A 25,139-nucleotide genomic window follows, 5' to 3' on the forward strand; every position below is an offset into this window, starting at 1 on the left:
AATTGCTCAATATGGGGGAATTTACAGGCTGCAAGTAGAGAAGGTGCTTGGCTGTGATTAGAGAGGTGGCTCACATGGTTTCTGGGTCCCTGGCCCTGTGCAGCAAGATGCCAGTGCTGAATAGTGCTGGCAGTTCCCAGCTCCTGATGAAGAGAACAGAAAAGCTGGTGGCCTCCAAAACACAAAGTGCTGGATGGATGTTCAAAGAACCTGCACTTGGATAGAGCAAGGAAGGTACTTGCCCTGTGCAGAAGTCCCTTCCATTGGCCATGCTAGCCAGAGGAGGACCACGACAGTAATGTCAGCTGGAAGACATTTGTTGTCATGGGGTGAAAACTCTCTTGAAGTTAATTACAATGGCCCTAATATTACAGCTACAAGTGGCATTTATCCAGTTTTCATCTAAATGAGTCTGGTCCTGCTTAATTGTGATTCCCATTTTGTACTAGTTTGAGATCCAAATCTGACTCTTTATCTAGTGTGCTGCATACTGATGGTTAGAAGAATAGCCTGGTTTTGCAAGCGAAAGTTACACTGAGACACTTTCCTTGTATAATAATTTTGCTTTAGAAACTGATTACTCACGATTTCTATCAGATCTGAACTGCGGATATCTGGGGGAGTGTAGCACTGGGATATTTTAGATTGAAATCTCTCTGCTATCCGTTCTACTGCAGCTCTCTTCCAAAGTAGACTTTATGTTATAAATTACTTTATAGATTTGTAAAGCATGACATAGGAACATTATATACCCTTTAAATGCTTTAAAATTAATTTGTTCTTGAATGTGTCTATGTATGAATGAATTTGACATAAGCCTTTCAATTTTATGCTTCACTACAGAAAGTGTACGAAGTACAAACTGTAAATCAACCACCACGCTTACTGAAATGACTACTCAGCTGTGAAAAGAGTCTGCCTGATATTTAAAGGAGATTTAGATCAAAAATAATGTGTACAAGAGAGCTGACATACAGCCTTAAGGCTTTCTAACCTAAAATAGTGAGATGAGTGAAACAGCATCAGTGTAATTCTTCAGGCTAGGGCTGAGGAGATCACAGGGAGGCAGTTGAGATAATAATATTGTCTTGACCACCGTGTTGGTGGAGCTGAAGGAGTCACCAGCAGCCCTTCTGCATGTGCAGGTAGGGCTCACAGACATGGGCTGTCATGGAAAGTGCTGGTTTCAGTGTGCATGACTAATTGACGTTGAGAGGTAGTGAGCAGCATTTAGCAGCAACATTTTTAGTTCTCTTGTTAATTAAAACGTAGCAATTCTAGATGAATTTGGGTCACTTCAGCAATAGTTTAACTGGATAAATAGTTTGGATCTTGGTAGTTGTTTCTCTTTTCCCTCCCAGGTCACTGGTGATGGTGCAGGACCTGTGGCTCTAGACCTCCATTCCCTGGGAGAGAGGAGCCATCCATTACACTGTCAGGAATTTTTGAGAAAGGTGTCTGAAGTCTTTTAATATGATTTAATTTGTTGTAAATGGCTTCAATGGCTATTGCCACCAAACTAAAAACCAGTGGTGCTGTGTCTCAACTAAAGGCTGTACCAGGCTGCAGTGTCAAACAAACATACGGTCTTCCTCCTCTCGACTGCTGAGCATTTGTACAGTTGCAGTGAAAAGTAAAAAAGGACTGATGGAGAAAATCTTATTTCAGGTGACCTCTGGCTGGAGCTAGGGAACAGCACTGCTAAAAGAATGGCTTTGGCTCTTATCCCTGCATGTAGCAGAGTGTGGTTTTGACCTCAGTGAACAGCTTTTCCATTGAGTACCAGGTCAGGGAAGGAAAGCTGCTATATCTGACTGTTGTGCTTTGTGATGCCTGGCTTTTTATCCTCTGCTTTTATACCACGTACATCAAATTGTGGGGTTTGCTGATATGAAATTCAGTTTTTTAGGATTGCATTTCAGAAGGTTGACAGATTTTTTTTTACTTGTTCTGCTGCTGAACCAAATAAAAATCAATGATTGTTACAGCTGCCATAGTGAGAACCCTCTGCTCATGCTGCTGTGGCTGATGGTGGGAGTCTAGGGAGACCCGAAACAAAAGCAGTAATTTAAAAGGGAAAGAAACTAAAAGGGACCTCACCCAAGTGCCACAGAGATAATAAATATTGAGATCCCCTCTGACTTACTGGTTCAGCAAAGAGATCTTTGTCCTGAATGTCACAGGTAAGTTTAGTATCTAAGTATAAGATATACAACTTAGAAGCAAACCCAAACCTTTTGATGGGGGAAGTAACTTCAAGAACAGATCTTTTAAAAGTCATGAATTGACAATAGTAACATGAAGGCATGAAAACTGAAGATGTGATTAAACAGATAAAGTGCAAAGTTCATTGCTTCTCTAAGAAGACAATGTAAATGTTTCGCTCAGAAAAAAGATGTAAAAAGTACATTTTTTCTTTTCAATAGGATGTTAAATGTTTTGATCCTATAATAACAGGCACAATGTGGTGCTTTTATTCCATAGTTTAAGGATGTTTAATAGATTAGGTAATGGAGGTTCCAGCACCCCTGTGTTGTGTGACTTAGATACCATCCCTAACATATTTTCCACACTAAAGAGATACTTAAATGAAAGTAGCATTATGACTAATACCCAATTCCTACTAAAAACCCAACAATGCTTTTTATACAGGCAATTAATATTATTACTACTAGTTATAGAATCACAGAACCATAGAAAAGTTAGGGTTGGAAAGGACCTTAAGATCATCTAGTTCCAACCCCCCTGCCATGGGTAGGGACACCTCACACTAAACCATCTCACCCAAGGCCTCATCCAACCTGGCCTTGAACACTGCCAGGGATGGAGCATTCACAACCTCCCTGGGCAACCCATTCCAGTGCCTCACCACCATTACAGTAAAGAACTTCCTCCTTATATCTAACCTGAACTTCCCCTGTTTAATTTTGAACCCATTACCCCTTGTCCTGTCACTACAGCCCCTAATGAAGAGTCCCTCCCCAGCATCCCCCAGCATTCCTATAGGCCCCCTTCAGATACTGGAAGGCTGCTATGAGGTCTCCACGCAGCCTTCTCTTCTCCAGGCTGAACAGCCCCAACTTTCTCAGCCTATCTTCATACGGGAGGTGCTCCAGTCCCCTGATCATCCTCATGGCCCTTCTCTGGACTTGTTCCAACAGTTCCATGTCCTTTTTATGTTGAGGACACCAGAACTGCACACAGTACTCCAGGTGAGGTCTCACAGGGGCAGAGTAGAGGGGCAGGATCAGCTCCTTCAACCTGCTGGTCACGCTCCTTTTGATGCAGCCCAGGATACGGTTGGCTTTCTGGGCTGCAAGCGCACGCTGAAGCCGGCTCATGTTCATTTTCTCATCAACCAACACCCCCAAGTCCTTCTCCGCAGGGCTGCTCTGAATCTCTTCTCTGCCCAACCTGTAGCTGTGCCTGGGATTGCTCTGACCCAGGTGTAGGACCTTGCACTTGGCATGGTGTCCTGGGTTCAGCAGTAGCAGTCATTTTTCTTCGTCATGGTAGCTGGTGCAGACTTCCAGCCTGAGAACAGTGTTGGTGAAGCCGATGTTTTCAGTTGTTGCTAAGTGATGTTTACCCTGACCAAGGACTCTGTGAGGCTCATGCTCTGCCAGGGAGGAGGGGAAGCTGTGAGGAAGCAGAGACGGGGTGCCTGACCCAGGCTAGCCAAGGAGGTATTCCATACCACAGCACGTCATGCCCAGGGTGGGGGTAACTGGGAGTTACCCAGAAGGACACGGGCTTCTGGGTCAGACTCGTTTCTTGGCCGGTGGTATTGTATTCCCTTCATTATTTTCTCTTATCATTGTTGTAGTTGGTAGTAGCAGTGGTGATTTGTTTTGTACATTGGTTGCTGGACTGTTCTTGTCTCAACCCATGGGAGTTGCACTCTTTCAGTCTTCCTCCCCGTTCCTCCAGGAGCGGGGAAGGGGAGAGCCCCGGGGAGGGGGAGCCTCGATTGCTCTCAGCCTGGCACCACTCACTGGGAATGAGTGAACAAGCTGTCTGTCTAGGGTTTAAACCACGACACATGGTTAAACTTAATAAGCTTGGCATCAGCCCACCTCACAAGTGTGTCAAGGTCCCTCTGGATGGCATTCCTTCTCTCCAGGATATCAACCGAACCACACAGCTTGGTGTCATCGGCAAACTTGCTGATGGCGCACTCAATCCCACTGTCCATGTCAGCGACAAAGATGTTGAACAAGACCGGTCCCAACACCGATCCCTGAGGGACACCACTCGTTACTGGTCTCCAGCCGGACATTGAGCCATTGACCACAACTCTTTGCGTGCAGCCATCCAGCCAGTTCTTTATCCACCGAGTGGTCCATCCATCAAATTGATGTCACTCCAATTTAGAGACAAGGATGTCATGTGGGACAGTGTCAAAGGCTTTACACAAGTCCAGGTGGATGACATCAACTGCTCTACCCCTGTCCATCAGTTCCGTAGCCCCATCATAGAAGGCCACGAAATTGGTCAGGCAGGATTTCCCCTTAGTGAAGCCATGCTGGCTGTCAACAAGCACCTTGCTGTTTTTCATGTGCCTTAGCATGCCTTCCAGGAGAATCTGCTCCAAGATCTTGCCAGGCAAGATCCTAGTACATAACTAACATAACCACTACTATTAATAGCTGCTGGCTTTAAAAATGTTGTTGGGGTTTTGGGTGTTTCTATTCTTCAAGGTCAATAAGGAAACCTTTTCTCCAAATGTTTTCATTAAAAATATGACAGAACTATTAATATGTGGTACACTTCTCAGCTCTGCCTTGCTATTAACCTCCTCTCAAGGTGCGCCAGGATCCAGGCAGGTGCACTAGGCAGTCCTCTGATGCAGAAACCAAGTCAGTGCTCTCCCTGCTTCTCTTGTCCATCCCTTTTCCATCCAGAATGTGTGAAGGAGAAAAATGCCTTCTCCTCCTCCCTGCAGACTCCACAATGAAGGTAGGTCTGGCTCTAAAGTGCCGGTCTCTATCCAGCAAAGCTTTTAAGCATGTGATTAATCCATCCCCATTTAGACAAGTGCAGATGCAGCTACATTTTGCCGAGTGAGGCCTGGGAGCATACACCAGGTAAGGCACTTTAGTAAGTGCTTTGGTGAGAAAGGATGGGCAGCTGATAGGGGAACAGGGCAACAGTGAAGAGGAGAGAGGGAGGACAGCTCCAGTGGCATCAGGGCAGTGGGAGCGAGGAGGGCTGAGAGTCAGGCCATGACTCAGGAAAGCCCACTTCTATTTCAGTGCTTTTGTTGTCTTCCATGTCACCTTTTCTAAGTCACTTCACTGTGCCATTAGAGTTAATAACAGTGACCTTCTTGACAATATCCTGAGATTTACACACACGAAGAGCACATTGTGAAAGCCAAGCGTTAATGATGACATCTTTGGTGAAATTACCTGGCTTCAGTGGTAATTTCCATTATGTCTCTAGAAGTTGTTTAAAGTCCTTGATTCTCACCTTGGGGACACAGCTGGGATTTCACGAGTGTCTTCCACTGCTTCACACATTCACAGTCAGGATTTGCCCCATCAGCTCAGGGACATAAAGGAGACACAATGGCAAAATGCTCAGTTCATGGGCTCAGACTAACTCTCCAAACACTGTGGGCAGATATAAGGGCAGGCAAGAGAAAGTAAAGCACAGCCCTTGTGCTAGCAGTAAACTTTTCATGTCAAAATCATGGGATCCAGCATCACTGCCCACAGGTAAAATGTCAGCTTTCTGGCAGTGTTGTTTTCAAGAATGAAAACAACTGTATGGATGGGAAGGAGGGTGAGATTTCTGTTGCTGGGAATAAAAATAAGCCAATTAATGAAAGAACAGATAGGCTGAAGAGGACAGACTCATTTCAAGATTATTATCCTTAGATTGGATATAAGGAGGAAATTCTTTCCTGTTAGGGTGGTGAGGCACTGGAATGGGTTGCCCAGGGAGGTTGTGAATGCTCCATCCCTGGCAGCATTCAAGACCAGGTTGGACAAGGCCTTGGGTGATATAATTTAGTGTGAGGTGTCCCTACCCATGGCAGGGGGGTTGGAACTTGATTATCTTAAGGTCCTTTCCAACCCTACCTATTCTATGATTCTAAGAGGCACTCAGCACTGCCAGGGGCTGAACCCCAGCTCAGCAGAAGAGAGCAGGGCACAAATCCAGATGTTCATGTTGTCCCAAATCACACCCTCAGAGTACTCCTTGATAGCCAGGCAGCCTGTCACTGAGACTGCTGCTTATCTTTGGTACATGAGCTGTTAATTCACTAGTATGTTTGAAGCACCTGACAAAAATGTCTCTGATGACATCAATTTGGAAGCCCTTCTTCTACAAAATGCTTCAAAGGCAAGTTTCTTTTTTAGTAGATGTACATGCCCAAAAAGTGCTAAAGACTGTATTGTTCAAGACAAATGTATGAATTGCTGTCATCTAAAATAAGCAGCTAGTGCAGTTTGATGTACAGCAGAAACTTTCTGGATGCTACAAAAATAGCCCCCTGTATTAATTTGACAGGTCTAGCCCCTACAAAGGTGTACAAAACCTTAGCACTAGCAAATGCCTTCTGATAATGCTTTGCTGAGTCACTACATCACCAGCCCCTGACAGAAAGCCTTCATCTAAATATATAATATAGACTTCACTAATTGCTCTGATGTGTAAAATAGGGCATGTAAGGATGATACGGGTTAGAGGGTCTGGTCTGTGATGTTTAATTATAAGCTACGAAATCTCAGCATCATAAAGATTGTTTCCAACAGTGCTCTCACAAGGCTTCTTACATCTCACTGCAGGATGTCTGTGGCTGTAACTCATAAAGCACTTTGCTTTTCCCTCAGGAATAGGAGAATTTCATCTTAAGAAACAAATTAAGCAAATACTTTCTGTACTAAATATGCTTAACCTAAAGCTTTCTCCCTATTATTTCATAAATGCTTTGAGATTATAGAGGCTCAGCTAGCTTAGTAAAGATGAATTGCATGTGATCCAGGGAATACAGCCATTGCATTAGTTATTCTTCCTTTCCATTACATTAGGTTTTTTGTAAATAGTCTGCACGTTTAGTCAATGGAGACTAACTGAGAAGACAGGGCATGCTTTAGTGTTGTATCGAAATCTGTTCATTGCCATAAGCAAGAAGTCATCAATATTTCTAGATGAAAATTACTAGTTGCGATACACATAATGGAGAATTTTACTGCAACCAATAAAAAATCTAAAAGAATATTTTGTTACTGGGTAAAAACAGCAATATGCAGATTTACAGCTGTGTAACCAAGTGCATAATTCACCCATGTATAAAATACTTTGGAAGAAAGGATTTATAACAAATCTGATTACTTTTTCCTAAGTCCTAAATTCAAGGATCCAAAAAGACAAGAATCTCTTTAAACTACCTCTACACATCTAAATAAAAACAGTCAAGTCCTCACATCAGTTATTCCACTGTAAATATGTACTTTCTTCATTGACTTTAATAGATTTTTTCTAAATTCACAGTGGTAACAAAACAGTTACCACTGCCCCAGACAGCTGATTTATATGCCAAATAATATGGTGGAGTAAATGCCACTTGCAGCCAGATCTATCAGCTTTGCTGATACAATCACAGAGATTCAAACAGGATCAATCAAGTCAGCAGCATTCTCTCAGGCAATGTCTACATTAGCAGCAGGAATAGTGCTGTGGGGTGAAATAACTTGTCCTGGGGACCTGATGTCTGTTCCAGCAGCGCGGTGGAGGGAGGATGTTATTCCAGCCAAGTTCCTGCTTGGCCCTACAGGTGTCCATTATTAGCTGGAACAAGCACACTAAATGAGAAATTCATCTCAGAAACATTCTCCTGATCCCACTGAAACATGGATATGGGGACAGCCCCAGACTGCCCCAGGTCTGCCAATATTTCATGCACATTGTCACAGTCTATTGAAGAAAAGAGGCTGGGAATTGATCTTCCCAATTCACTACAAAGTGCTGTCATGCCCATGACAGATCTTGTTCAGGAGACAGCCACCAGCTATATACACTTAACCTGCTTAGAAAGTATATAGCAGGTTGTATGTTTTGGGGTATAGACAGATGCAGAAAGTAAGGCTTGGTGAAAGGTATGTAGCTTGATGAAAGATGCCAAGGAGGAACTCAGGAAGGACAAGAGAAAACATTGTTTGTTTTCCAGTTAAGGGCCAGAAGTTATTCCTGCTGTGGCTACATGATACTTACGTACATATGGAGGGGAAACAGTCCTTGACCTAACTAAAATGGTGGCAGAAAAGTTTCCTGTGGAGAGGAGATGTTGCCTGGGACAACCAGATTGCCCAGGAAGCTTGAGCAGTGAGGTTGGCTCTACTTATGCATGTTTTACATTGACTGGGTGATAATTAACCCTTCATCTCCTTGGGAATGGTAAGCCTAAACCAAGGCTGTTGGGACTGGCAATAAGTGCTCAATCTCCCCTGGGTCTTCTCCACAGCATCCCAGGGGTGGGACTACACATCCCATGTCCCTTGGTGGCTGCACGTCTGGTGTGTCCCATGGAGCAGGATAGGCAGGGACATCCTCTGGTGATCCTGGGGAAAGCTCATGTGTCTGGGGAAAGGCAGACAGGGAGCATAGGAGCCTTCATCAGTGTTTTAATAGGGTCTGGGTTTTCCTTGGATATTTCCCAAGTATATCCAACCGGTGTAATGCTGCTGAATTGTAATGGCTGTTGCCTAATCTGCATGAAACAGCATCAGTTCTATTTAACCAGGATATACAGGCAGGAGGTAGAGGGGCATGCACGATTACATTACTACAAATTCTGATTTCTCTTACAATGCAGAAGGATCAAAATAAAACAGGAGAAAAGTTAAATGATGACAAAAACATTTGTTCAATAAGCTATTTTACCTCATTTTTTCCAGCAGTATAAATGAGACAGCTACTCAACCAGTGTGCATATCCCTCAGCACCTCTGTTTTTTCCATGTTTCATTGCTGAAATAATGGTAGAAGGAAAGCCAATGGAGGCATTGAAGTACCAGCATACAGTCACAACTTCCAAGAATGATAGGAATCCAGCAAATTATTTAAACATACATATGTGTATACACACAGAGACATACAGAGACTTTTCTTACTGCCTACTGTGAATCTTTAGAAAAGTTAATATATTGATCATTTTCACCAAGGACGTGCCAATCATTTAATCAGCACATTTACATATTTCCAGGTACTGTGTCTAATTTCTCTGCTGTATTTTACAGTTCATCCGAATTAGACCCAGCTAGAAAATGCAACTCTGGTGTTATTATGGCTATTTGTGATTTCTATGTCAAATCTACTTTAAAGTTCTCCAATTTTTTTTTTAAAACGTGTTTCAAGCAATAGTGGAACTGTTGGGCTATGTTCTTAGTTAAGAAATGGTTCCTTAAAGATAGTGTATCAAGTGCTATCTATTTTGGCATCTCCTTTGAGGCTCCTTTCGAACAGCAGAAGTTTAGGCCAATTGATTGCTCTGCCACTGCCTCAGGAAAGATTCTTGTTTCTTCCATTCTTGTTACAGAATTTTAGCTGTTCAGTAGTATATAAAGGAGTGCAAGTACACATTTTTTTCTTGATACAAATCCTTCACTTACAGGTGACTTTTAGTATCTGTCCTGATCAGACACAAAGGGTTTATACGCTTATCAAAGTACAGTGAATTCACAATCCTTTCAGATCCAAAGTATCTCTAGGTTCTCTTGGGCTTTCTCAGGACATCATGGGCACAAGATCTCACTGGAGCAGTCTTCTGTGGGTGCATAATTAAAAGCACAATGCATGGCTGCCCTTAAGATCTAAGCCATTAGGAGAGTTTGTGCATATAAGGATGGTACCTGTGATTTCAGAAGTATATTCAAAAGTGATGAGCAATCAGTAAGATGATCAGCAAGATTTAGATGCATTATTTTTTATTACTATAATTTTTCATTTAGAAGAAAGACTTCTGTAGATCTGTACATACTTGATAACTGATGTATCTTTATCTTTAACCTAATTTATTGTTCTCATTTATGGTTGATTGCTTTTTGATTTTCCATCTTCATTCCAATATTTTGGAAGTAGCTAGATTAACACAGTGATTAGAATTGCCCGCTGATCAGAAGATGTTACTGGGAGTTTTGATTCTGTCATGACAGGAAAAAAATGCAGTAAGACACAAAACTTCTTTGCTTTTGTGTTTGTTTGTTTATGTTCTGTCACTATCTATCCTATGTTAATCCTAGTTTTTTCATCTGCCTCCTTAGTAACCCATTGAATCAGTCACCTGGCTTTCAGAAAGTTCCCTTTCTAGATAAGCTGAGACGGAAGCCTGAACCATTCACACTCTCCACACTACCGCCAGTAATGAGATTGTTTACAAATTATACTACAATGTGCAAGATCTCATTTGATTATACCTTAACTATTCTGTTTTTCCCTCCCTACCTCACAGATGATGGAAATGCTTAAAACAAGTTAAGGTAGTATGACACAGACTAATGTAAGTGTGAGCATGGCATCCAGGGGACAAGCTGTGAAATGTTTGCGTGCTTCTGCCAAAATACGTTGTTGCATGGCTTTCTGCTGTTGTCTCGTGTTTCTGATGTTAGGCAGCATGTCCAGCAACATGTAAGCGTCTTGTTTGATATTTATATTCCCAGCTTTGGTTTCGTATAGTTTTAATAATGCGCCTTCTTCAGTAGCTTGTGGCAGCTGCTAGTGGCAAATCTGCAAGCTGTGTGTGTTATTCCTAAGTAATGTTCGGAAGTACCTGCAAGGATCAGGGCCCCATTGGATGTGGCTGTTTAGAAATCCATTGTAGAAATGTTGAAGTGTGCAGTTCAAATGGGTCAGAAACAGCACTGACACTTCTGTGCTTGCAAGTGGACAGCAGCAGCTTCCAGTTTGCCTTTTCTAGAAGTCAAGCCTAGTACTAGTGCAGCTGGCTGCTGTGTACAGCTCTGCTACCCACATCTGCTTTTGTAATGTGAATGCTTCATGATGACTCTGTTGTCAAACTCTTTAATTCATGTGACAGATGACATACTGGAATTAAAAATATTATGTTTTCACAGTACTCTGCTAAAAAAATACTACTGTGGGCAAAAACAATGTTCTCCTGTGTTTATATGCTTGTTCAGTCTTAGTGTATGTGATACTTATGAAAGTGAGACCAGCCACAGCATCTTGAAGCATACTTTCCAACACAGGTCTTCTGGTGCTGCCTGGTATTAGTTATTCCTTGCCTAGGTTTCAGTTCACTATATGCCACTCATGTTGGAAGTGCACTGTAGATTTTTGTCATGAGGATGGTCAAATATTGATGAGGTTGCCAGTGATGTAGTGTCATCTGCATCTTTGGAGATACTTAGAACTTGGCTGGACATGACCCTGAGCAGCCTGCTCTGGTTGGACCTTCTTTGAGCAGGGAATTGGAATGCGTGACCTTCAGAAATCTCTTCCTACTTACGGTGTATGATTCTACAATTTCATGACTGTACGGGTGGGGAGTAGAATGAAGGCACCAGAATAACTTTCCCTATGCTGTAAACTATCATTCAGTGACGATTAGTGTTCTGGTCACTGCTTCACTTTTTATGAATAATAAAATAGAGATTACCAAATGTTGGTTACTACTCTCAGTAGACCCACTTCACCCACATGCAACTGAGCTGCAAAAATAGGTATTTGTTGTAAATTCTTACCATGCAGTAAAAATATCCCTTCACTCCATTACACCCACTGCTGTGTGAGAACAGGATGACTTCTGAAACGTATCTGCTTCTGAATTACTGGAGCTATGCCAGCTGACACTGACAGCTGTCTATGTGATGTTTTTATAGCTCTTCTCAAGTTTCCCATGTAAGATCCCTGCTTCTGTTCCAAAGACATTAATGATTAGACTGCCAGAGCTGAGAAAATCCACCTGGGAAGCAAGGTCACCTTCACTTCTCAGTTACAAAGGAAAACACCAGGCTATGGAGGATGTGGAAGTCCTAATTAACATCTATGGCAAACTCAAAGCAAGGGAAAAATAGAGCTGGGAAAATAAGTGTCTACAGAAGTAAGATTGTTTTTTGAAGCCATTTCATAAGAAGCCTGGATGCTGTATTTTCAAACATGGTTAGTGCTGGGGAGGGGTTGCAGAAAAGAAAGCGAGTTAGTAACAGGTTTATGATTTCCCTGCCTCCTTCTCCTTGGTGAGCTCCTGCCAGCAGCCAGAGTCTCTAACACTTCACTGAAGCCCCAAGGCAGGAGCGCTGTAGATCTCTGTTCCCACCATGCTCCTTCTTCAGCTCGGCCCTTCGCTCCCCAGGAAAAGTGCTTCCTCGGGAAGCTGAAGCCATGACACACACACAGAGCCTTACAACCTCCCACCTCCTCCCCTTGCTGGCAGGACACTCACCTTCCCCCATCCTGTGCTGCAAAACAAAATGACAGCAACATCTACTCACACTTGTGTGTGGTAAATGGATGTCCCACACCATTTTTATAGGACCCAGCTCACAGATCTGGGGGCACTACTTGAGGCTCCTGAATTTGCCTTTGAGTCTGGCTGCTCTCTGCCACTGTGACAAGAAACAGCCCATCTTCCCAAAGCAACCAATTAAGAATTTTTGCTCCCATTCTCTTCCCCTAAACTGCTAATAGTCTGGAGTTCAGATCCCCTGAATTTGAGTAATTCCTCTGGTTGCCACCTCCCTCCTCCCAATTCTTTAACCCCTCTAGAGGATTGCTGCAACCAGCCATCTCCCAGACACCCGTATCTGGCAGAGAACTGCTGAGCCATGCAAAGTTTCAGACTATTCATTTGTTTCACACTGATCTCCTCAATCAGGTTTCTGTGGGTTCTGTGTCAGCCCAGTGCCACTGGAATAAACCCAGTTTCCCTACTGATTTCCCTTGCATGGCAGGGATGCCTTCAACTCAGTTCTCTTATTTTACAAGTGTGAGGGAGCAGTCCATAAATGATAGCGAGTATTTTTGGTTTTCGGTGCTCACATGTGGCTAGTAGCACCTGCAACCATGTTTTAAATTCTAGGAAGAAATATGCAACCCAGATGTGATGAACAAAAATCCCACAGCCTTTCCAGCAGTAGGGAGAGTGAAGCCTAAGGGTATCGTGAGCTTTGAGTGGTGGAGAGCCTTAGGGACAAATTATTCAAACACATCAGAAGTGGTACTGGTGCAATTAGCCTACCTTAGGACAAGGAGTGGTCTGCATGACCTCCTGAAGTTATCTCCTCCTGTGTTTTTGTGTGATTCTGTTATTTTAAATGATGCTAACAGCCTCAGCCACAAAATTTAATCACTCTTCTAAATTGCACACACATACAAACATCTGTGACTGGGACACAAATTCTCTGGTAAGAGAGGACAGAACTGAACACTGTTGAATGTCACATTCTTGCACACATACACCCAAGGGTGTAACTCCACTGTGCACTGCTTGTGCCTGTTGGTGCATTACACACTCAGGCAACTCCAGCAGTGTCCACAGAGCCATCATGGCCCACTGGATCATGCTCTCATATGTTCCTCTGCAAACTCTGCTGTCTTGGCTGGCTTCCTTCTTGGATTCTCAGCGCATCCTGCATCACTAAATCCTGTACCACAGTTGCCTTCTCCAGTTATATTCTGAGCAAATTACAGGAATAGTTTTTCTACTGACTTACAGAACAGTTTTATCTTCCATATGAGGGTTAAATCCTCAGAAAATTATCCACAGACTGCCATCATTGATTAACAGCGTCTCCTACAATTTCATTCAGCCCTCAGCCACACACATTTCTCACCAGTGATCACTGTGCAGCTCTCTTGCCTGCTATTCAGTTTCCTCTGTTCCTATGTTTAGATACTCCCTGCACCACAGAGTTAGGCATGCCCTCATCTCAACATTCAATGTTTCATGCCTTAATCCCTGGCAGTCCTTTGCTGCTAGATAGTTATGCTGGTCTCTGTCATCTCCACACGATCTTCTATCCCAGTATTTCCACTTGTCATGCTCACTCAAGCTGCTGTTGCAATGCCACCTTTGGGGTTCTGGGATCCATCCACAGCAAAAAAGGTAACACACCATGTCTTCCTCTGCTTCCATCTGCTGTTGTAAGCTATGTGCTGATCCCCTCCAGCATTTTGAGCTCAAAGTCTTATTATTCAAGGAGTAAACAAGAGTACACGTACTATCACTGGAACAGTGTGTAGGCACAGCTCTCCTCTTGCTGATGCTCATATTCTCACAACTCAAAAGAACAGTGCTTTTTACCTTTAAGCAAAAGCATACTCTACTCATTTGTTTTCAAAAGTGTGGTTATGACTCAAATGGTGCAGTCCCAGGCAGTGTCCATAGCCCATCCAGCATATTAATATGACGTCAAGGGATGTGAAAGAGCTTTACACAAGTGGGGACACGAGAGAGATGCTGGACCCAGCCCAGCTGTGCACATTGTTTCCTGGAAGTGCAGATGGAGCCCTAACAAATTCAGCAGGATGATCCATGGACTAGGAGGTGTACTGCTATCTAAGTGCTTTTCTGGCTGAGGGCCACAGTCTAACTTGCTCCTGAAAGCCTACGTGACAGCTGGGAAAGCAAAGTCTGCCCATTGGAATACCAATGTCTTCCTCGCCCAAAGACTACCCAGCTTCCCAACATGTGAAAATTGTGGGCTCTTTATCAAGGACATTAAAATGCTCAGCTGACCTCTGGCTTTTCCTTCTTCACAGTTATAATCCTTCATTAGGGCTGGCCAAATTCCTTCATCGTGAGTCCCTGTCTTGGGTGCAGCAGTAGCAGTCATTTTTCTCCTCCTTGGTAGCTGGTGCAGTGCTGTGTTTTGACTTTCAGCCTGGGAACAGAGCTGATAACAATGATGTTTTGGTTTGGCCAAGGACTTTGTGAGCCTCATGCTCTGCCAGGGAGGAGGGGAAGCCAGGAGGAAGCAGAGATAGGACACCTGACCCAAACTGACCAAAGAGGTATTCCATACCACAGCACGTCATGCCCAGGATGTAACTGAGAGTTACCCAGAAGGGCTGGGGACTGCGGGGTTGGATGAGGTATTGGTTGGTGCTTGGTTGGGTTGGGAGGGCGAGTTATCAGTCGGCTGGTGGTGAGGTGTTGTATTCTCTTCCCTTGTTATTCCCTTATCATTATTATTATTGGTGGTAGCAGCAGTGATTTGTGTTATACCTTAGTTACTAAACTGTTCTTATCTCAACCCGGGGGAGTCGCATTTTTTTTCGATTCTCCTCTCCATCCCTCTGGGAGTAGGGGGAGGGCAAGAAGGGGGGGAGTGAGTGAATGAGCCCTCTGGCTGGTTTTCAACCACGACAGTCCCCAAAATGCCAACCTTTTCCTATGGCAAATAGCCACCAGGCAGACCATGATGATCTGAAGCAGGACAAAGATCTTGGGGTTGATCACAGACAGAGCCTGGTCACTCTCTCAGGCTCACCACGGAAGACAGCTTGGCGGGGCTGGTGTTTGAACCCCAAAGCTTGCCTTACCACAGGGACTTGTGCCAAGTGGATGTTGTCAGTCCCATGCGAACCACAGTGCTTGGGAATCAGGGCTGAACCACTCATCAAACATAGCCAAAGGATCAGAAGTTATCCGTGTTCTTAAGGGTTGAATTTGCTGCATGTCCTTGGCTTCCTTTATAGTGGCAGCAAGTGATAGCCATTCTCTGCATTCAGACTACCCAAAGAATTAACAGACAGAAACCTAAGCAGATCAGTAGCATTTTACAACCTGGCAATGTATTAACCTGGCAAGTTATTATACAGGAGTTGAGCTAGAATTGGCTGATGCTGCTTAAACTGTCTTCCCGATGAATGGCTATTTTGGATTTTTTCAGTTGTTCAACATCTCACCTTTAAGAGCATTTTCTCATTTCTTAATATATATATTGCTTTTAGAGCTCTATTGACAATCATGCTAACACCGTGAGACCTCAAGTCTTAACATCCAAAAATGATCCTCTGACAGACTAGAGACAAAAAAGTACTCTATACTGGTGCCCCTGGAACCAGTTCTTTTCCTGTTCCACATTTCTGTTAAGTATCAAAATGCATGCTGGAAACCATACCTCCTACTGTAGAGAACCATCTTCAGCAGACTTGGAGTGGTGTAAAGGGTAATCCATGGGTTATTCCCACCTCTAACCTCTGTGACGCTATTACAAAAATCACAAAACACAGGAATCTTTCCCTGCTGACAATGAGATCAGCATGAGGTTAAAGGCAAGGAGAGCATGTACCGCTGTAGCTCCCTTAGTCAACCAGCAAGAAAGGGCAGCAGGGTTTTTTCACTTTGGTATCAGCTCAGGACACTCGGAGCACCACCATCTGGAGGCCAAGGAAGTGCAGGAAAAAAGCAGTTTCACTGAAATGAAGACATACAGCTATCTTCAGCCTGTTATATGTTAAGAGGAGGGCAGTCATTCTCCAGAATGCCTGAAGGCAGCTCTGAAGGCAGAGCTCATATATTCTCAGAGGTGCTTGAGCTCAGATCAACTTTGAGGGGGAGAAAATACTGCTTCCATCCAGTTCGTGCCAGAGGAGATCTCATGAAGTAAATCAAAGGACACTAGGGACAAATCTTTGATAAACGCATATCAAAACTTTGTTTAATTTGTTTGCACTGCTGTTGTAAAGCAGACTCACCAGAGACAACATGATCTACAAATGGAATTTGTTACTAAATCAGGACACAACTTACTGGAAGGATAAGTAATCATTTCATCTAAGTCATTACATCTCCCTATCAATAGCATATCTCTGCAGAGGGCATGTTCACCTCTTGCTGAATATCATATAATCCTTGTAGGACAGACTTTAGATGCCTGACTTAAGGACACGACAAACCCAGCCATCCAAAAATCACTGGATCAGGTGGTACATACATATGTACAATCAATGGTACATGCAATATTCAGCACATAATCCCTCTGTTGTGTAAAATTTGCTTCTGCTTAGATATGTGAGAAAGAAACACTTGTTAAGACAGAAGACAAGGGGGGTGTTTCTCCTGGATACAGGCATGTTCATGGGCACTGTGACCTCTAAGTTTGGCACATACTGATGGGATCAGTGTGCAATACAGATTCGACCAAATGAGCATGCATCACAGCGTATGGAACCGCACATGTGCACTTCCAACCTGCTAAACTTTTGGGGCAAATATCCAAAATTTTCAAATGCTGCTCAGACAATGTACCTGAACAGAGCAAGAGTACGTGGACATGGGGGGGGGGGGAGTTGCACAAGGTTAAAAATCAGGATGTTGGGTAGCTTTTCAGACAGTTTTTCCTTCTCCCTGCATCCCTCATTTCTGTCTTTTGTACTGTCAGAGGCTATTTTGTTCTCTTCTTCCCATACTTGTTTCGATGCAGCTGCTGTCCATGATCTTCCTAAATCCTCCTCCTTAGCAATGTCAGCTTCTGGAAACTTCCTTCATTCTCCCACAGTCTTCATCTTTGTCTGTTTTTTAGCATAACCTCCCTCCCTCTTCTGCAGGCAGGTCTCTGGTTCAGTAATGCCAGATGTTTCCATTTAACGACACAGCTATAGCTAAAACTGACCCCCTTATCTTACCTTATCACATGCATACCCTGACTGTAGTTGGGAAACCTATTAGCTTCTGCATCCAGGCAGCACACACCCTCAACGCTATTTTCAATATTATCATCATCTTCCCTCTTCTCTCCGGACTGATGCCATCATTTAATCCTGCTGACGTTCCCTCAAGAGCATCCTACAGAAATATCTGTTATTATTTGTTCCCACAGTAAGGCACTGATAGCTTCATCCTCAGTCTCTGTAACCTTCTTTGTTCTAGCCCTCTTGATCCTCGCCTTGTCTTCCCTCAAAATGACACAGTTAAAATTAATTCCTTGCTTCAGTTCCTTAGCAAACCACACTTAGTCCTTTCACTGCTTCACCTTCATCCTCTTTGTCGAGTTCATGGTCCAGCCTTGCAAAAGTTTCCCTAAAACTACTCCTAAGGCTTTTCCTCCTTTCCTCCAAACTGCCCATTTCACTTTCCTCTTCGTGGTGCCTCCTTCCCCCATCTCAACACAATGCAACAGAAAACCTCCTCCCATAGTGCCACCAAAGAGAATTTGAAACCTTACCAATCTTTTGGTTTTCCATAGATTTGAGACATTTACAGGAAATCAGGCTTCTCTGTGCTATTTTTCAGTCATCCTTTGGTCTCCCGCCTGCTACTTCCTCTGTTTTTGAGGTATTGCCTTTGATGAAACATATGCAATAACTCTCTTGCTCTGTAGTCCTCTGAGGAGGCAAAGTATGTGCAGGGCAGACAGAGTACAAATCAATGCCATGCTCCTGCCCAAATTGGCCTTGCTTGGATTTACCTCAAAGTAAACCAGAGTCAGTCTTCATTTGTTATTTGTTCTTGTAGGAGGGGACCTACAGTTCATCCTGAGTTGAAAGCATCCTTTTTTTTTTGTCGCGGGGAAACCCTGCTGCTGCAGATTTCCTGCCTCCATTCTAAATTATTAGGAATGGAGAGTATTTAAATATCTGTAATAGACCTGGTATTACATTAAAATCACATTGAGGAAAAGATCCCTCTGGAAAGTGGAAAGAAATTTATGAATTAGGTTTGGAGGGGAAAGTACCTCAGGATATCTGAGTCCAGAATTGTTTTTTATCCCCATGGGTTAAAAAAAAAAGTGACAACATGGCCACGATATGCTTTCTGATTCGACTCTTTCGGGCAGAGTTTAGCATATTAGCCATGATCCAAAGGACGTTCCTTCACCTCTAACTTGTATGTGGTGTGTGAGCTGGATGTGAGGCTTAAAAATATTTACTGTAACCCACGCAATCTCCTAGCAGCTTATTTCAGCTCTCTGATTTACAAAACATTATTTGCCTGAGAGCAGGCGCCTCTGAAGTTCTTTGTAATTAATACATGCATTTTCTGATTCCTTAAAGACAGTGTTCATAATAGATTAGAAAGATCAGAGATGCCACAAAGATTTCTAAACAACAAGTTGTGATTAAATAGATTAGAGTGGCAAACAGACTTCTCAAACTGTGTATCAAAGCTAATAAACAAAAAAGGAGTACAGCTATTTTATACTGATGATTTACGAAAGCATGAACAAGAGTAATTCGTTCAGCTTTGTGACCCAGAGTATTTGTAGGTGGCTCATGATTTGAGGCACCCTGCACTAGATTTTGAGGGTTTTTAGACCCTGAATATTCAGACTTCTTTTATAAATTATGAAGATGCTACAAAAAAAAAAATGCATGCAAAATTAGAGGGCTTGAAAGGGCTGATTCCATTTTGCCAATGTCAGCCATGATGGAGGTTATAGCTTGCAGCAAAGACTGTCAAATCATTTGTAATAGGTTTTCAATAATGTTGCAAAATACTCAACTGCATTGCTTGTATATTTTATGTCTAGTTAATTATAGCTTATATAAAATATTATGATGCTCCATTCACATGCTTAGAATTTCATTAATTCGTAGTTTACGTGCTCCTAATAATGAACGTGTCTTCATGATCTTGGTCCGGAGACTTGTAAAAGGCACAGCTTTTTAGCAGCTTTAAAGGCAACTCTGTTGGCTGACAGTGATAAAGTTTACTGAGTCCTACAGAAATTTCCTCCTTCACATAATCTTTGATGAGCATTTGTTGTGCAAAGTGCAACAGACAGTATTTATAGACTACCCACATGAACAAAAGCACTCAGACTCCCTTGAAAAGCCTATGAACCAGGTAGTAACTTACTGGTGCTGGCCTGAGGATTTATATTAATGCAGTAGATAGCCAGTGTCACTTCCCTGGTAGAAAACACAAAAAACCACCTAAGTTGGCTGAATATGCTTCATCTTAGGGTATGACAGTCTCTTCTATCTGTTGGGATAGGAGCTAGTTTTCTAATTTAGAGCATTCTGAAGACTTATTCCAGCCTCTTTTCAGGAACAGTAAACTCAGTCAGTCATTCAGATATGTTTTTAAACATTGTCTAATAGAAACAAATTGGAAAACACATTAATATTTTGCTCAGAAGGATAAAAAAAAAAAAGCAGGGAGCACGTATACCTTTGGCAGGGTTTGCTAAACATTGTGCTCCTATAGACTAACACAGCCATGTTTCTTGCTAAGGGTAGCAGTTCTCTGTAAGAACCCAATTAGGTAACTTGGCCATTTATCCTGCACACCAGAAATCCCCATGTTCTTATTTTTCCTCACCATCAGTGATACTATGAGAAGGTGTAGCGAACTGTTTCCATGATCCGCAGAAGGTCTCCTCTCTGATTTAGCATGGGGACACACGAGATCACTGTAAGCCATACTGTTGGGACTGAGGAACCAGCCTTTTTCTCCTTTTAAATCGGAAGCCAGACACACAGCTTGAAAAATTAATGACTAACTGGGTGAATGTTGTCTGCTGAGGAGTTTGGTCAATGCACTGTGTCAGTTCTTTCTCATGCAATAGAGATCTCTGTTTTACTAACATGCACAACACACATTTCCTTGCCAAAGTTACAAAATACATAAGCTGATAAAACAACCAGTTTCTACCAAGGCTAAAAAAAGAGTTGTACCACAGCTCCATCGGAAAACAGGAGGTTTCACATGAGGGAAGCAAAACACGTAACCACTTAATAAAAACAACCCCAGCCCACCAGGGAACCAGCAAAATTTACAGGTGCTGTGCTGGGAATGGCAATCCAGCTCCTGCGGTCAGCACAGCACCGTTAGCAAACACACAGAGTAGTTAATATTTGGAGGTTGTTTTAGCTTTATTTGTGTATCTTGATAGGTGGCATTTCCAAGACAGTACAAGCCTCTGCTCAGTTGGACTTTTATTGATTGTGAAAACACAGCTGAACTTTGAAAAATCCTTACATGACAGAGAAATAAAGAAGCAAAGTTCCCAGAGTCATTTACGCAGGGAAGGTTATTCCATGAGGTTTTTTATCAGCCTTCCAGTTCCATTCAGCTAGAGGCAAATGCTTTGTGCTATTACTAAAAGTGATCTGGAAACCATCCTCTACCTTGGCCAGGGATGAGTTCTGTGCCCTTTGCCCAAGTCTATTTTCCCATTTGCTTCTAATGTGGGTGGGAGTTTTCTCCTGGGTGATGTTTCCAGCAGGTACAACCTGGTGTGGGGATTTGTTCTTCAGTGGCTATCTGGCTGTCTGGCGCTCAGCCATAGGGATGCCCATATGGTGTCTTCTCTGGCAGCGCTCCGGCACAGAAAGCTAAAATCCTGCCAGGCAATAGGCACTGTCCCTGCTCCCAGGCACCCTGCAGACGGCTGTGAGTGAGACTCTAGAGAGAGTTAGGCCTGCAGAGGGATAAATTCAAACATTGATGTGATGTGGGAGTTGGACAACAGGTTTCATCCAAGTCACATCTGGAACTACTGGCAACTCAAGCAGCTGTAAGGCCAACAGCGGTCTTGAATAACATCTGTGAATAAGTGTCTGAGACTCCTGAAGACAGTTTACAGTAGGGAACTTCCTGATGGCCACATATGGAAACAACCTGGGCAATTGGAGCTCTCCTGCAAAAGCTACCAAGAGCAAACTCTACTCTCCAGCATCATGTCAAAGGAAGTGATCCTGCCCCTCTACTCTGCTCTTGTGAGACCTCACCTGGAGTATTGTGTGCAGTTCTGGTGTCCTCAGCATAAAAAGGACATGGAACTGCTGGAACAAGTCCAGAGAAGGGCCATGAGGATGATCAGGGGACTGGAGCACCTCCCGTATGAAGACAGGCTGAGGAAGTTGGGGCTGTTCAGCCTGGAGAAGAGAAGGCTGCGTGGAGACCTCATAGCAGCCTTCCAGTATCTGAAGGGGGCCTATAGGGATGCTGGGGATGGACTCTTCATTAGGGACTGTAGTGACAGGACAAGGGGTAACGGGTTAAAACTTAAACAAGGGAAGTTTAGATTGGATATAAAGAAGAAGTTCTTCACTGTGGGGGTGGTGAGGCACTGGAATGGGTTGCCCAGGGAAGTTGTGAATGCTCCATCCCTGGCAGTGTTCAAGGCCAGGCTGGCCAGAGCCTTGGGTGACATGGTTTGGTGTGAGGTGTCCCTGCCCATGGCAGGGGGATTGGAACTTGATGATCTTAAGGTCCTTTCCAACCCTAACTATTCTATGATTCTCTGATTCTATGCTTGTCCAGCTCTTTACCATGAGGAGCCCAGGGAAAGCCCTAAGAGGCTTAAAGCTGTTGTTACCCAGAATGAGGCAAATGGAGGGAAAATATACTAAACAGTTGTTTCACCAGCTGAGATGACTGTTTTGGTTTCTTAGCAACTGTGGGGAAAGAAGCTGCTTGAGATCTGAGCTGTCTGGTCAAATCCAGCAGGCATCCCTCCACCCTCCTCTCTGCTCATCAGCACAGGAAAACCATGCAGCTGGTGGGAAGCCCTCCCTGTACAAGGCAGAATGGTAAACAAGCCCACTCCACTGAGGGATGAGAGGATGAGCTGCCCATCAGAGTCTTCACATGTGGTTCCTCCAGATATGGAAAGCTTGCTTAGGATTAGATTGCTTTTCATTTTCATGAGCATGGAAAAGAGGAGGAAATCTTGCACTAAGAGCTGCAATCTGTGATGTTCCCAAGTTGAACCCAAATCAGGAACTGCAGCAGAGGAGAAGGTGGGCTGTGGCTTTTCTGAGCCTCGGTGGCAGGTCCGGGCTGGAGAGGAGCAGGACACTCCTGCAGTGCTGGCCATCAGCCACTCAAACTCTGCACACTAATGGCTTGGTGCAGCCAGAGCCCTGCATTCTTCCATGCCAGGCACTCACCTCCTCTCTTGGCAATGCAGGTGACTCAGTTATAGCATCTTTCAAAGGTTGCTACTCTGTGATCGCTGCTTTTGAGCACATGAAAAGCTGTGTATGGCTGTTTTCTGAGTGATCAGCAGTGTCTCTCAAGTCCCTTGAGCAAATCCACAGAGAGAAAGGGCTGATTTTTGTCAAACAGTTTCAGGTCTCGATGAACATCTGTGCTGGAGGAGGTTTCAGCGCTGGTGCAGTGTTTGTGCATGTCTCTGTACTGGAGTGGCCATTTCATTGTTTTGGTTTGTCAGGGACAGTGTTTAAATCATTTAAATTCATGTCTGACATACTGGTTGAGCTCATTGCTAATAGCTTATTTCCATCCATATTAACACTATCTCATTCATTCAGATATAAGTACAAGGATGCTGACCTGTAGTTAATCCTACATATCCCTGACTTTTAATTTAATGACTATTAAATATTAATGGGAGCAGAGAGTGGAAGTCAGATCACCTTTTCAACAGCTTAGTGCCCCTGTCACCAGGCTACAATGTCATCCTTGATCTTGCTTTTTTATTCCCTTTCTCCCAGTCTCGCTAACAGGACAAAGAAAGCTGCATTTTAGAGAAGACTTTGCAGTCAAGCAGCTACTTCAAGGATTACAGCTGAGCCAGGATCTCCCATCTCCTGGGCAGATGTTCAAAACACCATGGTGTTGGATAAAAGGGGTTTATTTTCTGTCCAGATCCTGGGAGAGTGCCCTACAACCCAGACCAAAGGCTACTGTAGAGAAGAGGGGGATGCACACAAACACAGACACTCCTAAACACCCCCTCACCCCAATGTTGTGCAGAAAATAATTCACTATTCAATGAGGGATGTGGAGGGTGTCTGGTGGCCACAGCCCTCCCCACAGCATGGCGATGCTGGTCATGGGTCTACCAGGGTCTACTTGTGCAAAGTTCATTACATACCCCACAGTCTAGTGCAGAGCCAGAGGCTCTGATGCAAACCTTCATTACTGCAATGCCATGTGTCCTGCTGCGTTCCTGGCCTGGTGGTGGGAAAACTCTCCTGGCTGGTCTGGGGTACAAAAGTGATTCCTCCTTTCCAGAGGAGAGAGCTGAACATCACCCTTTCAGGTCCTAATGAGTATTATAACGTATGGACTCTCACAAGGAAGCACCATTGCTCCTTCTGGTCATGCACCAAAGAAAGCCATATCCCCCACATGATCCTCCACAGAACACAGTGGGTGACAGTGGCGGTGGTGGTGCAGGGATCTCTTTCTCTGCATCTTCCTACACCTTTTATTTTCATGGTCTTTTCTTTTGCATCAGGCAGTTGTGACTGCATCCTTACAACAGCCATACCTAACTGCTGGAGGTATTTGTCTATGCTTAAATCTATGTATCTTTAGCTGATGATATTTTTCTCATTATAAAGCTAATGAGATAAAGCAGAACTCAATCAAAGCAGCTTGGATTGAAGTGCATTAATACTTAATACTACCTTTTACTATTGTAATTATGACTTATTTACTTTTTAAATTGCTATCTATCTGGTTTACTTAGCTCTATGAGAGACATTTCTCAAGAGTATCTTTCTGACTATAGTGTTTTACTTTTGCAGAAAAATGCAGGCATTTAGTGAGATGGAAATTACTTCCTTATTATTTAAAATTAATTCAGCCTGTCAAAATGAGCTCATTGCCATGCACAGTGCTTCCTTTTTAATTCAGTCTCAGCCTTTCTAGCGATTGAAATTCTCTGCTGAGATGATGTACATAGCAGGCTTTTTATACATATTAAACATTACATATTAGGAGGATTAAGGCAGCATATACCTTTTAGAATAAGGCACACAATTATGAAACAAGTTTTAGAGCAGGGATAAAGGAATGCCAGTTTTCCATCAGTCTTATAAACTGCTTTGCTAGCCAAGAATGAAGCTGCGAGGATGCCTGATGGGAATAGAAAGGGCTCTGTTTCCTGCTCCTGCAGGACTCCAAATTTTGCTAAATCAGGACAAAAGCAGAGAAAATATTTACATATAAATAATTGGGATGCCAGTGCTCCCTCCCTTCCTCAGAATGAAAAAGAACAGAATAGAAAGCAGAAGAGGACAGAGGAGATTGAAACTTGTGATGGTTATAGAAAGAGAAAACCTTAATAGTGGGAGAAAAGTGCCTGTCAGCTGCAGAGTGAGCAAAGAAAACAAGGGGGGAAGAGGAGGAGGGAGAGGTTTCTGACAGCAGCACCCTGACATTTGGTTGGGTCCACAGGAGCTTCTTCAGGACTGAGAATCAATTAAGAGAGAGGGGAGAGAAGAAAAGGCAGCTTTAAAAGA

General features: G+C 43.4%; 1 protein-coding gene across 3 annotated transcripts in view; it reads left to right on the forward strand.

Annotated features, from left to right (window-relative positions):
- LHFPL3 (LHFPL tetraspan subfamily member 3) overlaps nt 1–25,139 on the forward strand; it is a 248,549-nt gene that overhangs the window by 203,716 nt on the left and 19,694 nt on the right. The window contains exon 3 of one of the 3 annotated variants that reach the window (XM_057417897.1): nt 10,459–10,486. The exons of 1 other annotated variant lie outside the window; for it this stretch is intronic. In XM_057417897.1, the coding sequence (XP_057273880.1) occupies nt 10,459–10,475 (17 nt within the window). In that variant the 3' untranslated portion in view covers nt 10,476–10,486. Of the gene's footprint in view, nt 1–10,458; nt 10,507–25,139 lie in introns of all 3 variants that reach the window. One more of the 3 variants, XM_057417896.1, reaches the window with a different exon arrangement.

The sequence above is a fragment of the Pezoporus wallicus genome, unplaced genomic scaffold (genome assembly GCF_028554395.1).
Source record: "Pezoporus wallicus isolate ANWC-B61680 ecotype Strahan unplaced genomic scaffold, APGP_CSIRO_Pwel_v1 contig_5542, whole genome shotgun sequence".
NCBI lineage: Eukaryota > Metazoa > Chordata > Aves > Psittaciformes > Psittacidae > Pezoporus > Pezoporus wallicus.